At 41.7% G+C, this 15577-nt stretch overlaps 1 protein-coding gene across 4 annotated transcripts in view; it reads left to right on the forward strand.

Moving 5' to 3' along the window:
- PDXDC1 (pyridoxal dependent decarboxylase domain containing 1) overlaps positions 1-15577 on the forward strand; it is a 471229-nt gene that overhangs the window by 424512 nt on the left and 31140 nt on the right. For all 4 annotated transcript variants that reach the window (XM_050774086.1, XM_050774085.1, XM_050774087.1 and 1 more), the window contains 5 exons: positions 4873-4946; positions 5456-5521; positions 8883-8963; positions 11611-11757; positions 13807-13996. In XM_050774086.1, coding sequence (XP_050630043.1) covers positions 4873-4946; positions 5456-5521; positions 8883-8963; positions 11611-11757; positions 13807-13996 — 558 coding nt within the window. The remainder of the gene's footprint in view (positions 1-4872; positions 4947-5455; positions 5522-8882; positions 8964-11610; positions 11758-13806; positions 13997-15577) is intronic.

A 15577-nucleotide genomic window follows, 5' to 3' on the forward strand; every position in this document is an offset into this window, starting at 1 on the left:
TCATCTCTGCTCACTGCAGCCTCCGCCTCCCACGTTCAAGCGATTCTCCTGCCTCAGTCTCTTGAATAGCTGGGATTACAGGCGCCCCCCCCACCACGCTTGGCAAATTTCTGTATTTTTAGTAGAGAAGGGGTTTTGCCATGTTGGCCAGGCTGGTCTCAAGCACCTGGCCTCAGGTGATCCACCCACCTCAGCCTTCTAAAGTGCTGGGATTACGGATGTGAGCCACCGTGCCCGGCCTGTTTTTTTTTTTTTTCTGCCAACATTATCAGACAGCCTCCTATGTACTAACTAATAGACATCTTTATGCATCTTTATACAATTTAATTCTTCATTTAGGTTTGTGTCTGGCTGTTGCCCTGCTGTTGTTTATTAATGTTGATCATACAGCTATTTTGGCATTGCCCACAGCTATTGAGTATAAGAAATGTGATGAAGAAAGTGGTAACTGCCCTCAGTAGAAGCTTATGAAGATGCTGTTTTTAGTTTTAAGGGATCAGTTAACCTACAACTTTTCATAGAGCATTCCTTGGTTTAGATCTTAATATTACCCTGAAACTGGGTAATACTTTATATTTTGGATTATCCAATTAATGCAACAAACACATGAGGGTCTACAGCATTGGAGTCATTGTTCACATTTTTTCACCCAAACTTAACTATCATTGCTGCTTTTCCTACCCATCTACTCCCCCACCGGGCTTACCCCCTGAAGAGCAAGAACTATTATTTTTATTTAATTTTTTGAGACAGTCTTGCTCTGGCGCCCAGGCTGGAATGCAGTGGCGCAATTTCAGGTTACTGCAACCTCTACCTCCTGGGTTCAAGCAATTCTCCTGCTGTAGCCTCCCAAGTACCTAGGACTGCAGGCACACGTGACCGTGCCCAGCTAATTTTTGTATTTTTAGTAGAGACGGGATTTCGCCATGTTGGCCAAGCTGGTCTTGAACTTCTGGGCCTCAGGTGATCCGTCCACCTCGGCTTCCCAACATGCTGGGATTATAGGCGTGAGCCACCACGCCCAGCCAGCAAGAACAATTTAAATGTAAGCCAGTCCGTGCAGTGCTTGTGCACTCCAGAGTCAGAGATTCGCCTGGGGATTATGAATCTGCATTTCTCTCGTGCCTCTCACAGTTTAAACATCTTGTCATTACATGGGATTTTAGTGTTTATAAATGCGTATGCACACAATATGGCTTCTAAACTATTTTGTGTGTGTGTATATATGTATTATATATGTATATAGATATGTGTGTATATATATGTGTGTGTGTGTATTTGTTGTCGAGACAGGTTCTCTGTCGTCCAGGCTGGAGTGCAGTAGTGTGATTATGGCTCACCACCAAAGCCTCAACCTCCCAGGCTCACGTGATTGTCCCACCTAAACCTCCCAAGTAGTTGGGACTACAAGCACGCACCACCACTCCTGGCTGACTTTTGTATTTTTTTGCATACATGGGGTTTTGCCCTATTGCCTGAGCTGTATTTTGTCTATTTTTTTTTTTTTTTTTTAATTGAGACAAGTTCTTGCACTGTCACCCAGGCTGGAGTGCAGTGGCATGATCTTGTCTCACTGTAGCCTTGACCTCCTGGGCTCAAGCAATCTTCCCGCCTCAGCCTCCTGAGTAACTGAGACCACAGGCATGTACTACCCTGCCTGGCTAACTTTTTTTGTATTTTTTGTAGAGACGAGGTTTTGCCATGTTGCCCAGGCTGATCTTAAACTCCTGGACTCAACTGATCCTCCTGCCTTGGCCTCCCAAAGTGCTGGGATTACAGGCTTGAGCCACCACGCCTGGCATGTTTTATCTATTCTTACTGGAAATATTCGTTATAATTCTATTGAAGGAAATAGCTGTGTTGCGCTTAGAGAACAGTATGTTGATACCCACTCTGGCATGCCTTCCTAAGGGATTTTCAGGGTCATATGACAATCAGAGAATTGAGCCAACTTTAGACCCTTGATCTAAAGAGAAGTCAAAATTAGTAGGAGTCTGAATCCCTGCCTTCAAGAAGCTTGTAATCTAATTGGGGAGCACATTTATACTGGAAAGCACATCTGTAAAACAATTCACAGTAAAGGGTGTAAGGAATCTTGAGGATAAATGGCAGTCGCAACAACTGCAAGCATTCTGTCCTATTGTCCCCATAAATACAGCCAACGTTGTCAAGCAACAAGTCTAGATTTTTGGTTTACGACAGAAGGCGTCATTGTCATTAGAGGGTATGTGAAAGAGCAAAAGTGGCTTTATCCATAAAGGTTTCCTGGAATTATTGACTTGTAATTGAATAGGTGCTAGGCGAGAGATAGATAAAAGTCATGAGAATGTTTGAGACAGGACGGTCGTTGGGAGCATGAAGGTGTGAATCAAGCCAAAGTGTTTATCTTTTCATTTGGCCAGATGGTAGGGGACACACGGGAGTGTCACAGGAGTGAGGATCATCAGGAGCATCACCAGCTGACTCAGGGGTGAAGATAAATTCTCTTGACCATCGTCTGTTCCTCATTCTCCTCACTAACTGTCAGCCCTGAGTCCTTTTTCAAGTGCTTTCTGAGCCTTTTCATAGTTAAAGTGGTGAATTTTATTGAAAACACCTGTTTGAAAATTTGTCTATTTTATCTAAAAATTTGGTTGTGGCTAAATGATTACCTTGTAAGCCCTTGTGGGAGCCAGTGTGATATAATAGAGGTGAGAAACAGGAGTCAGGGACTCCAGGTTTTGGCCCCTCACTGTCATTTATTAGCTCCATGACCATAGGCAAGTCACTTAACCTCTCTGCATCTTAGTTTCCTCACCTCCAAAATGTTAGACCAGAATCAGATGTTTTTATGCTATACTTTTTTTTTTTTTTTTTTTGGCAACAGGGTTTTACTCTGTTCCAGGAGTGCAGTGGCACTATCATAGCTTACTGTAGCCTCAAACTCTGAGGCTCAAGTGATCCTCCTACCTCTCCTTCCTAAGTAGCTAGGACTGCAGGAGTGCACCACTGCACCCAGCTAATTTATTTATTTGTTTTTTTGGAAAAGTGGGGTCTCACTATGTTGCCCAGGCTGATCTGGAACTTCTGGCCTCACGTGATTGTTCTGCCATGGCCTCCCAAACAATTTTTTTTTCTTTTCGGTGAAACTTTTTACAAATAAAACTTTACTTAAAAGCCTGTTATATAAAACAGAGCTGATCTGCTAGGGAGCTAGAGGCCCCAGCTGCTTACGTAACCTTTCCTTCTCAGAGTTCTCCCAGGGGCCTTAAGGCTCAGGAGAACACAGCTGGAAAATCCCTGGACTAGATCCCTTAGGTCCCTTCTAGAATGGAACAATTTCTGAATCTTATATTGATAAATGGAGTGGAATTTCTTAAAAACAATTTTGAGGAGGCAGTGCAGTTTTAAATACGTACATATTGTATGCCACGCTGTAAGATATTGCTAGATACAGTGAGCAATATGAAAAGATAAACACAGTTCTTCCTTTAAGCGGCACACTTAGAAGAGTAAGAGAGGAACAAAAGAGCTCTAACTTATATATAATATTGTATGTATTATTGTGTATAATATATATAATATAATTTATTATTATAACAACTCATACTACATAGAGATTGAAGTCAACAAGAATTTTCTCCCTAAAAATAACTACAGAGATTAATAGAGAAAGGAAAATGAATGTGTGTGTTTTAATTCTGCAAAAAGGTCAGGCACGGTGGCTGACGCCTGTAATCCCAGCACTTTGGAAGGCCCAGGTGGAAGGATAACTTGAGCTCAGGAGTTTGAGACCAGCCTGGACAGCATAATTAGATCTTGTATCTAAAAAAAAATTTTAAAAAGTAGCCAGGCATGGTGGCGAGCGCTTGTACTTCCAGGTACTCAGGAGGCTGAGGTGGGAGGATCACTTGATCCCTGGAGGTCAAGGCTGCAGTGAGCCACGATCAAACCACTGTACCCCAGCCTGTGTAACAGAGCGACTGTCTCAAAAATAATAATATTTGTCACAATAGCATGTCTTTGTATCACTGCCACATTGCTTGTCTGAAGTGAAGCTGACTCACTTTGTTATCAGAAGTGATCTTGTCGAAGATCAAGTTGTCCTGCTGCCCTGGAGTGTGGGTCATGCGTTGCCGGTACCCCGGGGCTGTGTACAAAGGCCAGGCTGAGGGGACCTTGTGGTTACCTCCATGGGACTTGTAACTTGTCAAGGGGGAGGGTGGCACCAAGTGTGAAGAAGGGCAGGGTCCTTGGTTTTGGCCTCACGTGGTTCTTCCCAGAATGAATGGTGAAAAAATAATAATTCTGCAGGAAAATTTAAATTATATTTTGTTTACTTTTTGGATGGGAGATAGGTGTACACATGGTACTAAAATTCAAAAGGAACAAAAGGAGGCCAGGTACGGTGGCTCGCACCTGCAATCCCAGCACTTTGGGAAGCCGAGGTGGGCAGATCACTTGAGGTCAGGAGTTCGAGACTAGCATGGCCACATGGTGAAACCCCCATCTCTACTGAAAATATGAAAATTAGCTGGGCATGGTGGTGTGTGCCTATAATCCCAGCTACTTGGGAGGCTGAGGCAAGAGGATCACTTGAACCCAGGAGGCAGAGGTTGCAATGAGCAAGATTGTGCCATTGCACTGTAGCCTGGGTGGCAGAGTGAGACTCCATCGCAAAAAGTAAAAATAAAACAGCGACTTTCTGTGGAAAGTGGGGCTGGAGGACTTTTACTTTTTCTGTTATACTTTTGTACTGTTGGAAGTTTTAAAATCATGCATGTATTTTACAGTAAATCCAGAAGAAATGATGCGCTTAATTTTTCTGGGTGAATTGTGCTGTAGAGGTAATAGAGTATTATTAAAATTTCTTTCTTTTTTTTTGTCTCTCAGATAGCAGACCCCACGTTAGCTGAAATGGGAAAAAACTTGAAGGAGGCAATGAAGATGCTGGAGGACAGTCAGAGGTGAGCAGGACAGAGGTGACCCTGTTCAACGAGTTCAGCCTGCTGTGAAGCCAGCAACTCCGGTTTCCTTCTGTTAAAGATGCCTCTTGGCTTCACAGTGTCACACACAGCTTTGGCCGACTTGAAAATTGGTATTTGTCTTGGGTAAAGGGTGCCTTGTAATTAAAGGATTTTGAAATTGAGAGGAAGGGCTTACAATATTTAATTCTATTAAGAGTTTCATTTACTTAATATATTGATTTGACTCTATAAGTACTTATTATATATTCAGGTCATATAGAGCACCAAGTAAACAAGAAGTGGGTGGAACTTTTTTGTTGCATATTCTTGTCTTTTCCAGAAACTCAAACAGTACCTGAAACTGGAGGCAGGAAGATGTGATAAATGTGTTTGAAATCCTGCCTCAGTCACTAGGAGGTTATAGGCAACATGGTCATGTTTGCATGTTCAAGAGTTAGAAATTTGGTATGATGAAATAAATGAACAGCTTTTTCTTTTCTTTAAATTAGAAGAACAGAAGAGGAAAATGGAAAAAAGCTCATATCCGGAGATATTCCAGGCCCACTCCAGGGCAGGTAGGTGGCAATGAGGATCCATACTTTTAGTTAAGGTATAAATTTTTGTTTGTTTTTGAGACGCAGTCTTGCTCTGTAGCCCAGGCTGGGGTGCAGTGGTATGATCTGGGCTCACTGCAACCTCCACCTCCCAGGTTCAAGCAGTTCTTTCTTGTGCCTCAGCCTCCCGAGTAGCTGGGATTACAGGCGTGCACCACCAAACCTGGCTAATTTTTGTATTTTCAGTAGAGATGGGATTTCGCCATGTTGGCCAGGCTGGTTTCTAACTCCTGGCCTTGACCTCAGGTAATCCACCCACCTTGGCCTCCCAAAGTGCTGAGATTACAGGTGTGAGCCACTGTGCCTGGCCTACAGTTTTCTTAAACCAGTATCTTACCATCATTGAGTTACGGTTTTAGTTTTAATGAACACGTAGCAAATTTAAATAGACTTATATGCAGTATAACATTAGAAAATTGAAGTGCCATTGGCTAGTTGGTGATACTGCTATACCTACTGGCTTCTCTCCCTCTCCCTCTCCCATTTGGAATTTAATAGAGGCTGAGTACAGTGGGCCACACCTGTAATCCCAGCACTTCGGGAGGCCAAGGAGGGAGGATCACTTGAGCCTAGGAGTTCAAGGTTACAGTGATCTGTGATTGTACCACTGCACTCCAGTCTGAGTGATACAGACACTCTCTAATTTTGAGATGGAGTCTCACTCTGTTGCAAGTCTGGAGTGCAGTGGCATGATCTCAGCTCACTGCAACCTCTGCCTGCCGGATTCAAGCAATTCTCTTCCCTCAGCCTCCCGAGTGGCTGGGATTACAGGCGTGCGCCACCACTCCCAGGTAATTTTTTTATTTTTAGTAGAGACAGGGTGTCACTGTTTTGGCCAGGATGATCTCTATCTCCTGACCTGAGGTGATCCGCCTGCCTTAGCCTCCCAATGTGCTGGGACTACAGGTATGAGCCACTGCACCCGGCCAAAAATTTTTTTAAAACCAACAATTTAATACAACCTCATGACTCAAAGTGATACATGGAGCTAGGCACCATGGTGCACGCCTGTAGTCCCAGCTGCTTGGGAGCCTGAGGCAGGAGGATCGCTTGAGTCAAGGAGTTCGAGGCCACCCTGAGCAACATGGCGGGACCCTGTCAAATCAAAGTGATATACAAGTTCGCCATTATAACTGGGGTATCATACTTAGGTCACTGTTGAAACCTGTAATGTATTTGGTGGACTGAGTTTTATTCTAAGAGGTATTTTAATTTGATAAGATTTATTGTTTTCATAATGTAAATGAAAGGAAAATGTCAAATTTAATTACTTATTTTTTGGCAACTGAAGCAAATCTGTCACATCTTCATGGTTTGAGTAGCAGGAAAAGTAGCAAAAAAGTAAATAGCTGACTAAAAGTTTCCCAAGACGTTAGCAGTTAATCTGGAATTAGTGTCCCAGCCCTGCTTCCCTGAGACAAACTTATTTTTTTTCCTATTATAACCAAGAAACTGCACATAAGTAAACAGTACAACTCCTTTAAATATCCTTTGACCTGAATATAAATGGAACCAGGTTGCAAAAGAAACATACAGAGGAAGGATCACAGTGTGTCAATAACACGCCAAGATACTAATACTTTTAAAAGTCACTCCTATTCATAGCATGAATAATGCTGATGTGAAGCTAGGTGTGAAGTGCTTTCTCAGCTCAGAACAGGAGGCAGGTCCTATAAAATCTCCTCATTCCGGACCTACTGATGGAAACCAAAGGCTATAAGGTGTAGTCTCATGATTCTATGGAAGTTTTCCCAGGAGAGATACTCCCAGCAGCATCTGTAATTCTCAGAATGACAGCGACTTAAGCCACTGACTAGGAGGATTCACACTTAGGAATGCTGCTACCCAGCATTGAAGACTAGTAGCGTGCCTGGCATAGCTAAGCGCTGTTCCCTCACTGTCTGAAGCCTCCCAAATCCATCACATCCGGCTCGGTGAGTTGGAATAGCTTGCTCAAGGTCATGTGGCAGGCAGCCAAGTGTGCCTCAGGGGCCCCTGCCTGCCCTAATCTCTACAGTGTCTAAGGCCCAGAGCCCCTCCCCACTTGAAGGGCAGCACCTTGGGGACAATTGGTTTGGGGACATTGTTTTGATGGCACTTCCTTTTTTGAAAGAGGAAACATCTTTTTAGTCTATTCTCATTGACAGAGGAATAGCTTCACGTTATTCTTGTTGCAAGTTGCCTTGCCATTGCTTGCTACTTTAGCCATTTGAATTCTTTTCATAACCTTCCATCTCCTCATGTAATGAGCATTTCATAGCAACATATCTTGGATAGAAGTAAAATGTTTTTACACTCTAAGCAGATCTCACGTTTCCCAGCTTGGGGAAGAGCTGGTAATAAATGAAGCTTGCATAAAGGCTGTTAGTCCAAACAGACAAGAGCCCTAAAGAGGAAAATTAGATATATCAGTGGCAATGGAGTATTCTGTGACTGTCTAGCATTATAATATACTAAGGATGATTATACATTTGTTATATTTTATATATTTTATATTTTATATAACATACTTATATAAGTATATATTATAAGGACTTTTGGCTCTTACTACATGCTTATTAAGTATTCTCTGTCTTGTATTCCAAGATTCAAATGAAATGTGTAGAAATGTTGCTAGAGCAAGACTGGTGGCTGGGCAAGGTGGCTCAGGCCTGTAATCCCAGCACTTTTGGAGGCTGAGGCAGGAGGATTGCTTGAACTCAGTGGTTTGAGACCAGCCTGGGCAACATGGCAAAACCCTGTCTCTACCGAAAATACAAAAACAGCTGGGCATGGTGGCTCACGCCTGTAATCCCAACACTTTGGGAGGCCGAGGAGGGTGGATCACTTGAAGCCAGGAGTTGAAGACCAGTCTGGCCAACATGGTGAAACCCCATCTCTACTAAAAATATAAAAATTAGCCGGGTGTGGTGGCGCACACCTGTAATCTCAGCTACTCAGGAGGCTGAGGCAGGAGAATCACTTAAACCCGGGAGGTGGAAGTTGCAGTAAGCCCAGATCATGCCATTTCCCTCTAGCTTGGGTGACAAAGTGAGACCCAGTCTCAAAAAAATAAATAAAAATGAAAAGACTGGTGACATTTATTAAAATGAAACTCTCATTTAGGTAGGAGATTAACCACAAGTCAGTTTGTATCAGAATTCAGTTTATAATTTGAGCTTTGTTTTTTAAAAAGCATAAACTATATACCACATTCTTTCTCTTATAGTTATTTAAGAAAAAAAAAAAAACCCTTTACACTAATTGCATGAGGGAAGCAGCGGGAGAGTGGTGGGGGATGTGTGCTGTTCCCATCAGCCCATCAACTCTTCTTCTTCTGCAGTGGACAAGATATGGTGAGCATCCTCCAGTTAGTTCAGAATCTGATGCATGGAGATGAAGATGAGGAGCCCCAGAGCCCCAGGTAATGAACCTGGCAGCTTCTCTTCTCGAGTGTATGTTCTTGATTTCAGTAGTGATTGTACTCTGACAAGTTGCTCCAATAAGGAGCTATATTTCATCGAGTTGCATATGATATTAAAATAATCCTTTTTCTTTTCAGAAAGACATTTATATGTCATATATATTTTGTGAAATGAATGCATTTATTGAAATTAGATCCCGTAGTTTTTATGATATCATGCCTTAGAGAGGCGCTGACTAGAAGGACTGAAGAGTGAGTGTTGCATGTCTTTCTGCTGCTGTGCTTCTGCTTCATAAGAATTGCCGCACCCGTATTAGTCATTTAGTTAGTTTTCTCTTTAATTATTTTAAATTTAATGTTTTGAAATAAGTAAAATTGTTCTCTTGGTTCAAAATTCAGATAATAAAAAACGATATACAAAGGGAATTTTCCTTCCTACCTCTATCTCCCTACCGTGTTTTCTTCTCTAGAGACAGACATTACCAGTTTCTTGTGTATTCTTCCAGAGAGATTTTATATGTATTATACACAAGCAAAATGTCCATGCCCACCCTAATACATAATTACTGCGCACATGTTCTGCACCTTGCATTTTTTCACTTATGTCTTGGAGCTCACTGCATATTAATGCACAGGAGCTTTCTCCTTTGTCAGAGCTATGTATTTTACTGTGAACAGATGAACCGTATTTTATTTTATTGGTCCCCTGTCATGTTGCACTGTTACAAACATTGCTGCAGCAAACAACTTTCGACACGTGTCACTTCTTTTTTTTTTTTTTTTTTTTTTGAGACGGAGTCTTGCTCTGTCACCCAGGCTGGAGTGCAGTGGCCGGATCTCAGCTCACTGCAAGCTCCGCCTCCCGGGTTTACGCCATTCTCTTGCCTCAGCCTCCCGAGTAGCTGGGACTACAGGCGCCTGCCACCTCGCCCGGCTATTTTTTTGTATTTTTTAGTAGAGACGGGGTTTCACCGTGTTAGCCGGGATCGTCTCTCGATCTCCTGACCTCGTGATCCGCCCATCTCGGCCTCCCAAAGTGCTGGGATTACAGGCTTGAGCCACCGCGCCTGGCCATGTGTCACTTCTTATAGAAGCAAGTGTCTGGAGGACAAAGTCCTGAAACTGGGGTTGGTATCTCAGACAGTGTGTGCTGTTGTAATTTTGATAGATCCCGCCAAATTTCCCTCCGTGGAGTTGTGACATTTAGCAGTCCCTCCAGCAATGTATGAGAGTACTTTATTTCCACACTTTCACCTGCAAAGGCATTATCAGACTGAAGGATCGTTGATAAGTGATATTCTGATGAGAAATCCGATAAGTGAGAAATGGTATTTCAGCATAATTTGAATTTGCGGGTTTTTTTTTTATTATGAACCAAGTGAACCAAGTGAAGTGTCTTTTTGTATGTTTTAAGACCCATTTATATTTCTAGGAACTGTCTGTTGCCCATGATCCTAGGTTGTCTTTTTCTTATTATTTACAGTTAACAATTGTGAACTTATTCCTTCTTTTTTACAGTTATTCTTCATAAGGGAAATTAGTTTCAAGTATATATAAAACATTTTATATAATCAATTTTAATTGTATATAAAATAATACCTAGTCCCCCATGAATTTGCTATATTATTGCAATAAATCCTATTTGATGTAGAGACTTGGGAATTAATTCTTTTTTTTTTTTTTTTTTTTTTGAGATGGATTCTTACTCTGTCACCCAGGCTGGAGTACAGTGGTGCCATTTTGGCTCACTTCAACCTCTGCCTCCCGGGTTCACTCCATTTTCCTGCCTCAGCCTCCCTAGTAGCTGTTACAGGTGCCCACCACCATGCCCGGCTAATTTTTTTGTATTTTTAGTAGAGATGGGGTTTCACTGTGTTAGCCAGGATGGTCTTGATCTCCTGACCTCATGATCCGCCTGCCTCAGCCTCCCAAAGTGCTGGGATTACAGGCATGAGCCACTGTGCCTGGCCAGGATTTCATTCTTTAAAAAATGCTTTCAGCTCATTTTACCTTAGCTCTACCCTCCATAATTCTTAAGGCTGGTATTTAATTTTTAAAATATTTTAATAGGAAATTATTTTAAAACAGTTTGTAGGTACTCAATTTAAAAAGGGATATTTACCTCCCGGAACTCAAATTATAAAAATATTTTTCTGGCCAGGTGCAGTGGTTCGTGCCTGTAATCCCAGCACTTTGCGGGGCCAAGGCAGGTGGATCACTTGAAGTCAGGAGTTCAAGAGCAGCCTAGCCAACATGTGAAACCCCATCTCTACTAAAAATACAAAAAATTAGCCAGGCTTAGTGTGGGCGCCTGTAATTCCAGCTACTCGGGAGGCTGAGACCAGAGAATCACATGAACCCAGGAGGTGGAGGTTGTAGTGAGCCAAGATCGCACCACTGCACCCCAGCCTGAGCATCAAGAGGGAGACTCCGTCTCAGAAAAAAAAAATATATATATTTTTCTCCGTCTCAAAAAAGAGAAAATTCTCACCAGACTATCAATACTGTATATGCATTGAATTTTCATTTGCTTTCTGGGCCATTAAGTAGATTTCACATCTGACAGATATTTCTGTGGAATTCTGTGTCTCTAAGTTCTATGTCCTTTTTTATGGTTTGACTCTAATACTTTGACTTTGCTTAATAGAATCCAAAATATTGGAGAACAAGGTCATATGGCTTTGCTGGGACATAGTCTCGGAGCTTATATTTCAACGCTGGACAAAGAGAAACTGAGAAAACTTACAACTAGGATACTTTCAGATACCACCTTGTGGCTATGCAGAATTTTCAGGTAAAGACATGATGAGTTTCCAGTGAAGACTTTTATGAGTCGGGTATAGTCGGAAAGATCTTTTTTCTGGAGTTGTACTACTTGGGTTCAGATTTCCTCCTTCTTGGAAGGAGTGTTTAACCTCTCAATGCCTGTTTCATCGTCTGTTAGATGGGGATAGTATTAATACCTATTTCATAGAAGTGTTGTGAGGATTAAATGAGCTAATAGACTAACACATGTGAAGGGTGGAGAATAGAAGCACATATGTGTTTGATAGGGTGAGCAGTTATTTATTTGTGGGGTATCTAATTGGCACATGTCAGTAGAAGATAGAGCAATGATCTAGATTCAAATACCATTGTCCCTTATCCTTGGGTGTCCTTGGGGGATTGGTTCTGGACCTCCCATCGTCACCCCATGGATAAAAAAATTCATGGATGCTCAAATCCCTTATGTAAAATAGCACAGTATTTGCATATAATTTAGGCACATCTTCGCATATACTTTAATCTCTTGATTACACATAATACCTAATATGATGTAAATGCTGTGTAAACAGTTGTTACACTGTATTGTTTAGGGAATAATGACAAGGAAAAAAGTCTAGATATTCAGTACAGATGCACCCATCTTTTTAAATTTCTGAAGATTTTTTACTCATGGTTGGTTGAATCCACAGATGCAGAACCCACAGGTTCGGAGGGCCAGCTGTGCTTTGAAAATATTAGCTTGTGTTTTATTAGAAAGAAAAAACTCTTAAGGCCAGGTGCAGTGGCTCATGCCTGTAATCCCAGCACTTTGGGAGGCTGAGGTGGGCGGATCACAAGGTGAGGAAATCGAGACCATTCTGGTTAACACGGCGAAACCCCGTCTCTAATAAAAATACAAAAAAATTAGCCGGGCTTGGTAGTGGACGCCTGTAGTCCCAGCTACTCGGGAGGCTGAGGCACTGCACTCTGGCCTGGGTGACAGAGCGAGACTCCGTCTCAAAAAAAAAAAAAAAAAGAAAACTCTCTCATAAGGAAGATGAATATGTGCTATGAAATTGAAATTTGTTTTATTCTGTGATAATCCTAGCAATATTAAGGAATTTCAACAGATGAGCATTCAGTAGGAGACATAGGACTAATGGTATTGGGTTTATGCTGTTACTTTTATGGAGAAGGAATGTTTGCCTAACTTGAGACATTTAACTTGAGAGATCCTCACTTTCAGTGTTGGGAAAGAACTTGGCCAAGCAGGAGTATAAGTTTCCCCAACTTTATTAAAGGAGCAGTGTTCTGTTGTTCTAGTAAAAATCTAATGCCTGTAGTTGAAATTGTCCCTCCTCCTCTAGGAGATGGAACCTCAGCAGATTATAGTAAAACCAAAAGTTAGCCTGACTAGCTTTTTTTTTTGAGACGGAATCTCGCTCTGTCACCCAGGCTGGAGTGCAATGGCACAATCTTGGCTCACTGCACCTTCCACCTCCCAGGTTCAAGCAATTCTCCTGCCTCAGTCTACTGAGTAGCTGGGACTACAGGCACTCCATCACAGCTGGCAATTCGTAGAGACGGGGTTTCACCATGTTGGCCAGGCTAGTCTCGAACTCCTGACGTCAGGTGATCCGCCTGCCTTGGCCTCCCAAAGTGCTGAGATGACAGGTGTGAGCCACCACACCCAGCCTCTGACTAGCATTTTTGACAGTTTTATTTACTTTGGATGTTTTAGGGCTGAAACTCGGCTATGAACTATGCCTGTGTTATCCAGTGCTGGCTTTAGTTCATAATAAACCAGAACCATGATCTTCAGGCTTCTTATATCTGGGAACTCCTGGTCTCTACTTGTTTTTGGTTTCTGCTCTTTATGGAATTGGGTACGGATGGAGGGTTATTGTCTTGCTGCTTGGTAACCCTAGCTGTAATGAGGTGTCAGCCATCTATGAGGATTTTTCGCATTCCTGTCCTCTCTGCCTAATATAAGTGACAATTCCTAGCTTGAGAAAAGAATTGTCTCCATGATTATTAAGGTTGACTTATACAATCCTTAACTAGAAATAAGAGCATATTCATATGTATCTCTTAACAGATATGAAAATGGCTGTGCTTATTTCCATGAAGAGGAAAGAGAAGGACTTGCAAAGATATGTAGGCTTGCCATTCATTCTCGATATGAAGACTTCGTAGTGGATGGCTTCAATGTGTTATATAACAAGAAGCCTGTCATATATCTTAGTGCTGCTGCTAGACCTGGCCTGGGCCAATACCTTTGTAATCAGGTAATGTGTTATCAGGTGGCTATTTTAAAGAAATAAAGTCTTCTTTTGCCCTGAAATTTTTAAAGCTGACCCATTTCTCTAGTTGCTGTTCTTATTGAGTTAAAAGAAAGATGGTCTTATATGCTTTTGTCATATTTGTAAAAATTACTGAATTTAGAAATAAAGAATATGTGGTAGATTACCCAAGGGCAACCACAGTCAACATTTTCTCTTTCTTCCCAGACTTTACTCGAAGGGGGTGTGTTTGTGTTTATATGGTTGTATCTGGCTCTTTTCACTTACTGTTAAAACAAGAATATATCATTTTAATAATAATTTTTCAAAGTATAGTTTATTTTTAATGCCTTTATGGTATTTCTTCAAGTGAATATATAGTAATTAACTGTTGCTTTTTTGGAAAATAGTGTTTGCATTCTCTTGCTTTCTGTGACCATTTTCAGGTAATGCTCTTTGTGTAGTGCTGTTAGGGACTTCTCTGTGCATAAAGCTCTTTCTGTATTTTATTTAGGGTTATGGTCCTCAGATGGATTTTCAGAGTCAGTCTAGAATTGCTGGATCAAAGAGCATGACTGTTTTTTGTTTTTGTTTTTGTTTTTGTTTTTTTGTTTTTTTGAGACGGAGTCTCGCTCTGTTACCCAGGCTGGAGTGCAGTGATGCAATCTCGGCTCATTGCAAGCTCCACCTCCTGGGTTCACGTCATTCTCCTGCCTCAATCTCCCAAGTAGCTGGGACTACAAGCGCCTGCCACCACGCCCAGCTAATTTTTTTGTATTTTTTTAGTAGAGACAGGATTTTACTGTGTTAGCCAGGATGGTCTCAATCTCCTGACCTTGTGATCTGCCCACCTCAGCCTCCCAAAATGCTGGGATTACAGGCATGAGCCACCGCACCTGGCTGAGCATGACTATATTTAAAGTTCATGGTGCTTCTAGCCCAACTGGGGGGACTACATCGAGATAAGACACTGTTAACCTTCTTTACCAAGAACGTTTGAAAGCAAAACCCATAGGGTTGGAGTGTTCCTCTTTTGTAAGCTGTAGGAGTCCCAGGGGTATGTTTGGGAGACACTCAGTGATTTTTAAATTGATTCTGAGCTGTGATCACTGGTGGCAAGAAATTATGTCCTCTTCTTGAGGGTGTACAAAATGGGGAGTTTAATAATAATCCTCTGAAACGTGAAAGGAATTACTTAAGTGTCTACTGCAAGCCAGGCTCTTGGGGACACAAGGCTGTTTGGGGTCAACAGTCTGACCTTCAAAAGATGTGTGAAAGAGTGTTCTGTTGAGAACTGCTGCTGGCAGAGCAGCATATGTAACATGGTTATGTTCATGTTTTTTAAAGTGTGTGTATCCTTTATAGCTATGTTTTTGTACCTAGAAAAAGACATAATTTTATACCTAGAAAATATCTGAAAGGTTATGTATTAAACTGTTAACGGGTGGATTGCTGGCTTATAGGGTAGGGGGCTAGGCATTTTCACTTTTAATACCTGTATTTTTTTGATGATTTATTTTACTTGGGTGTCACATTCATAATTTTTAATCCTTTAAGGAGAAAAATGTGCTTATTAAATTTTTGGTC

The sequence above is a fragment of the Macaca thibetana genome, chromosome 20, assembly GCF_024542745.1.
Source record: "Macaca thibetana thibetana isolate TM-01 chromosome 20, ASM2454274v1, whole genome shotgun sequence".
In the NCBI taxonomy this organism is placed as follows: domain Eukaryota; kingdom Metazoa; phylum Chordata; class Mammalia; order Primates; family Cercopithecidae; genus Macaca; species Macaca thibetana.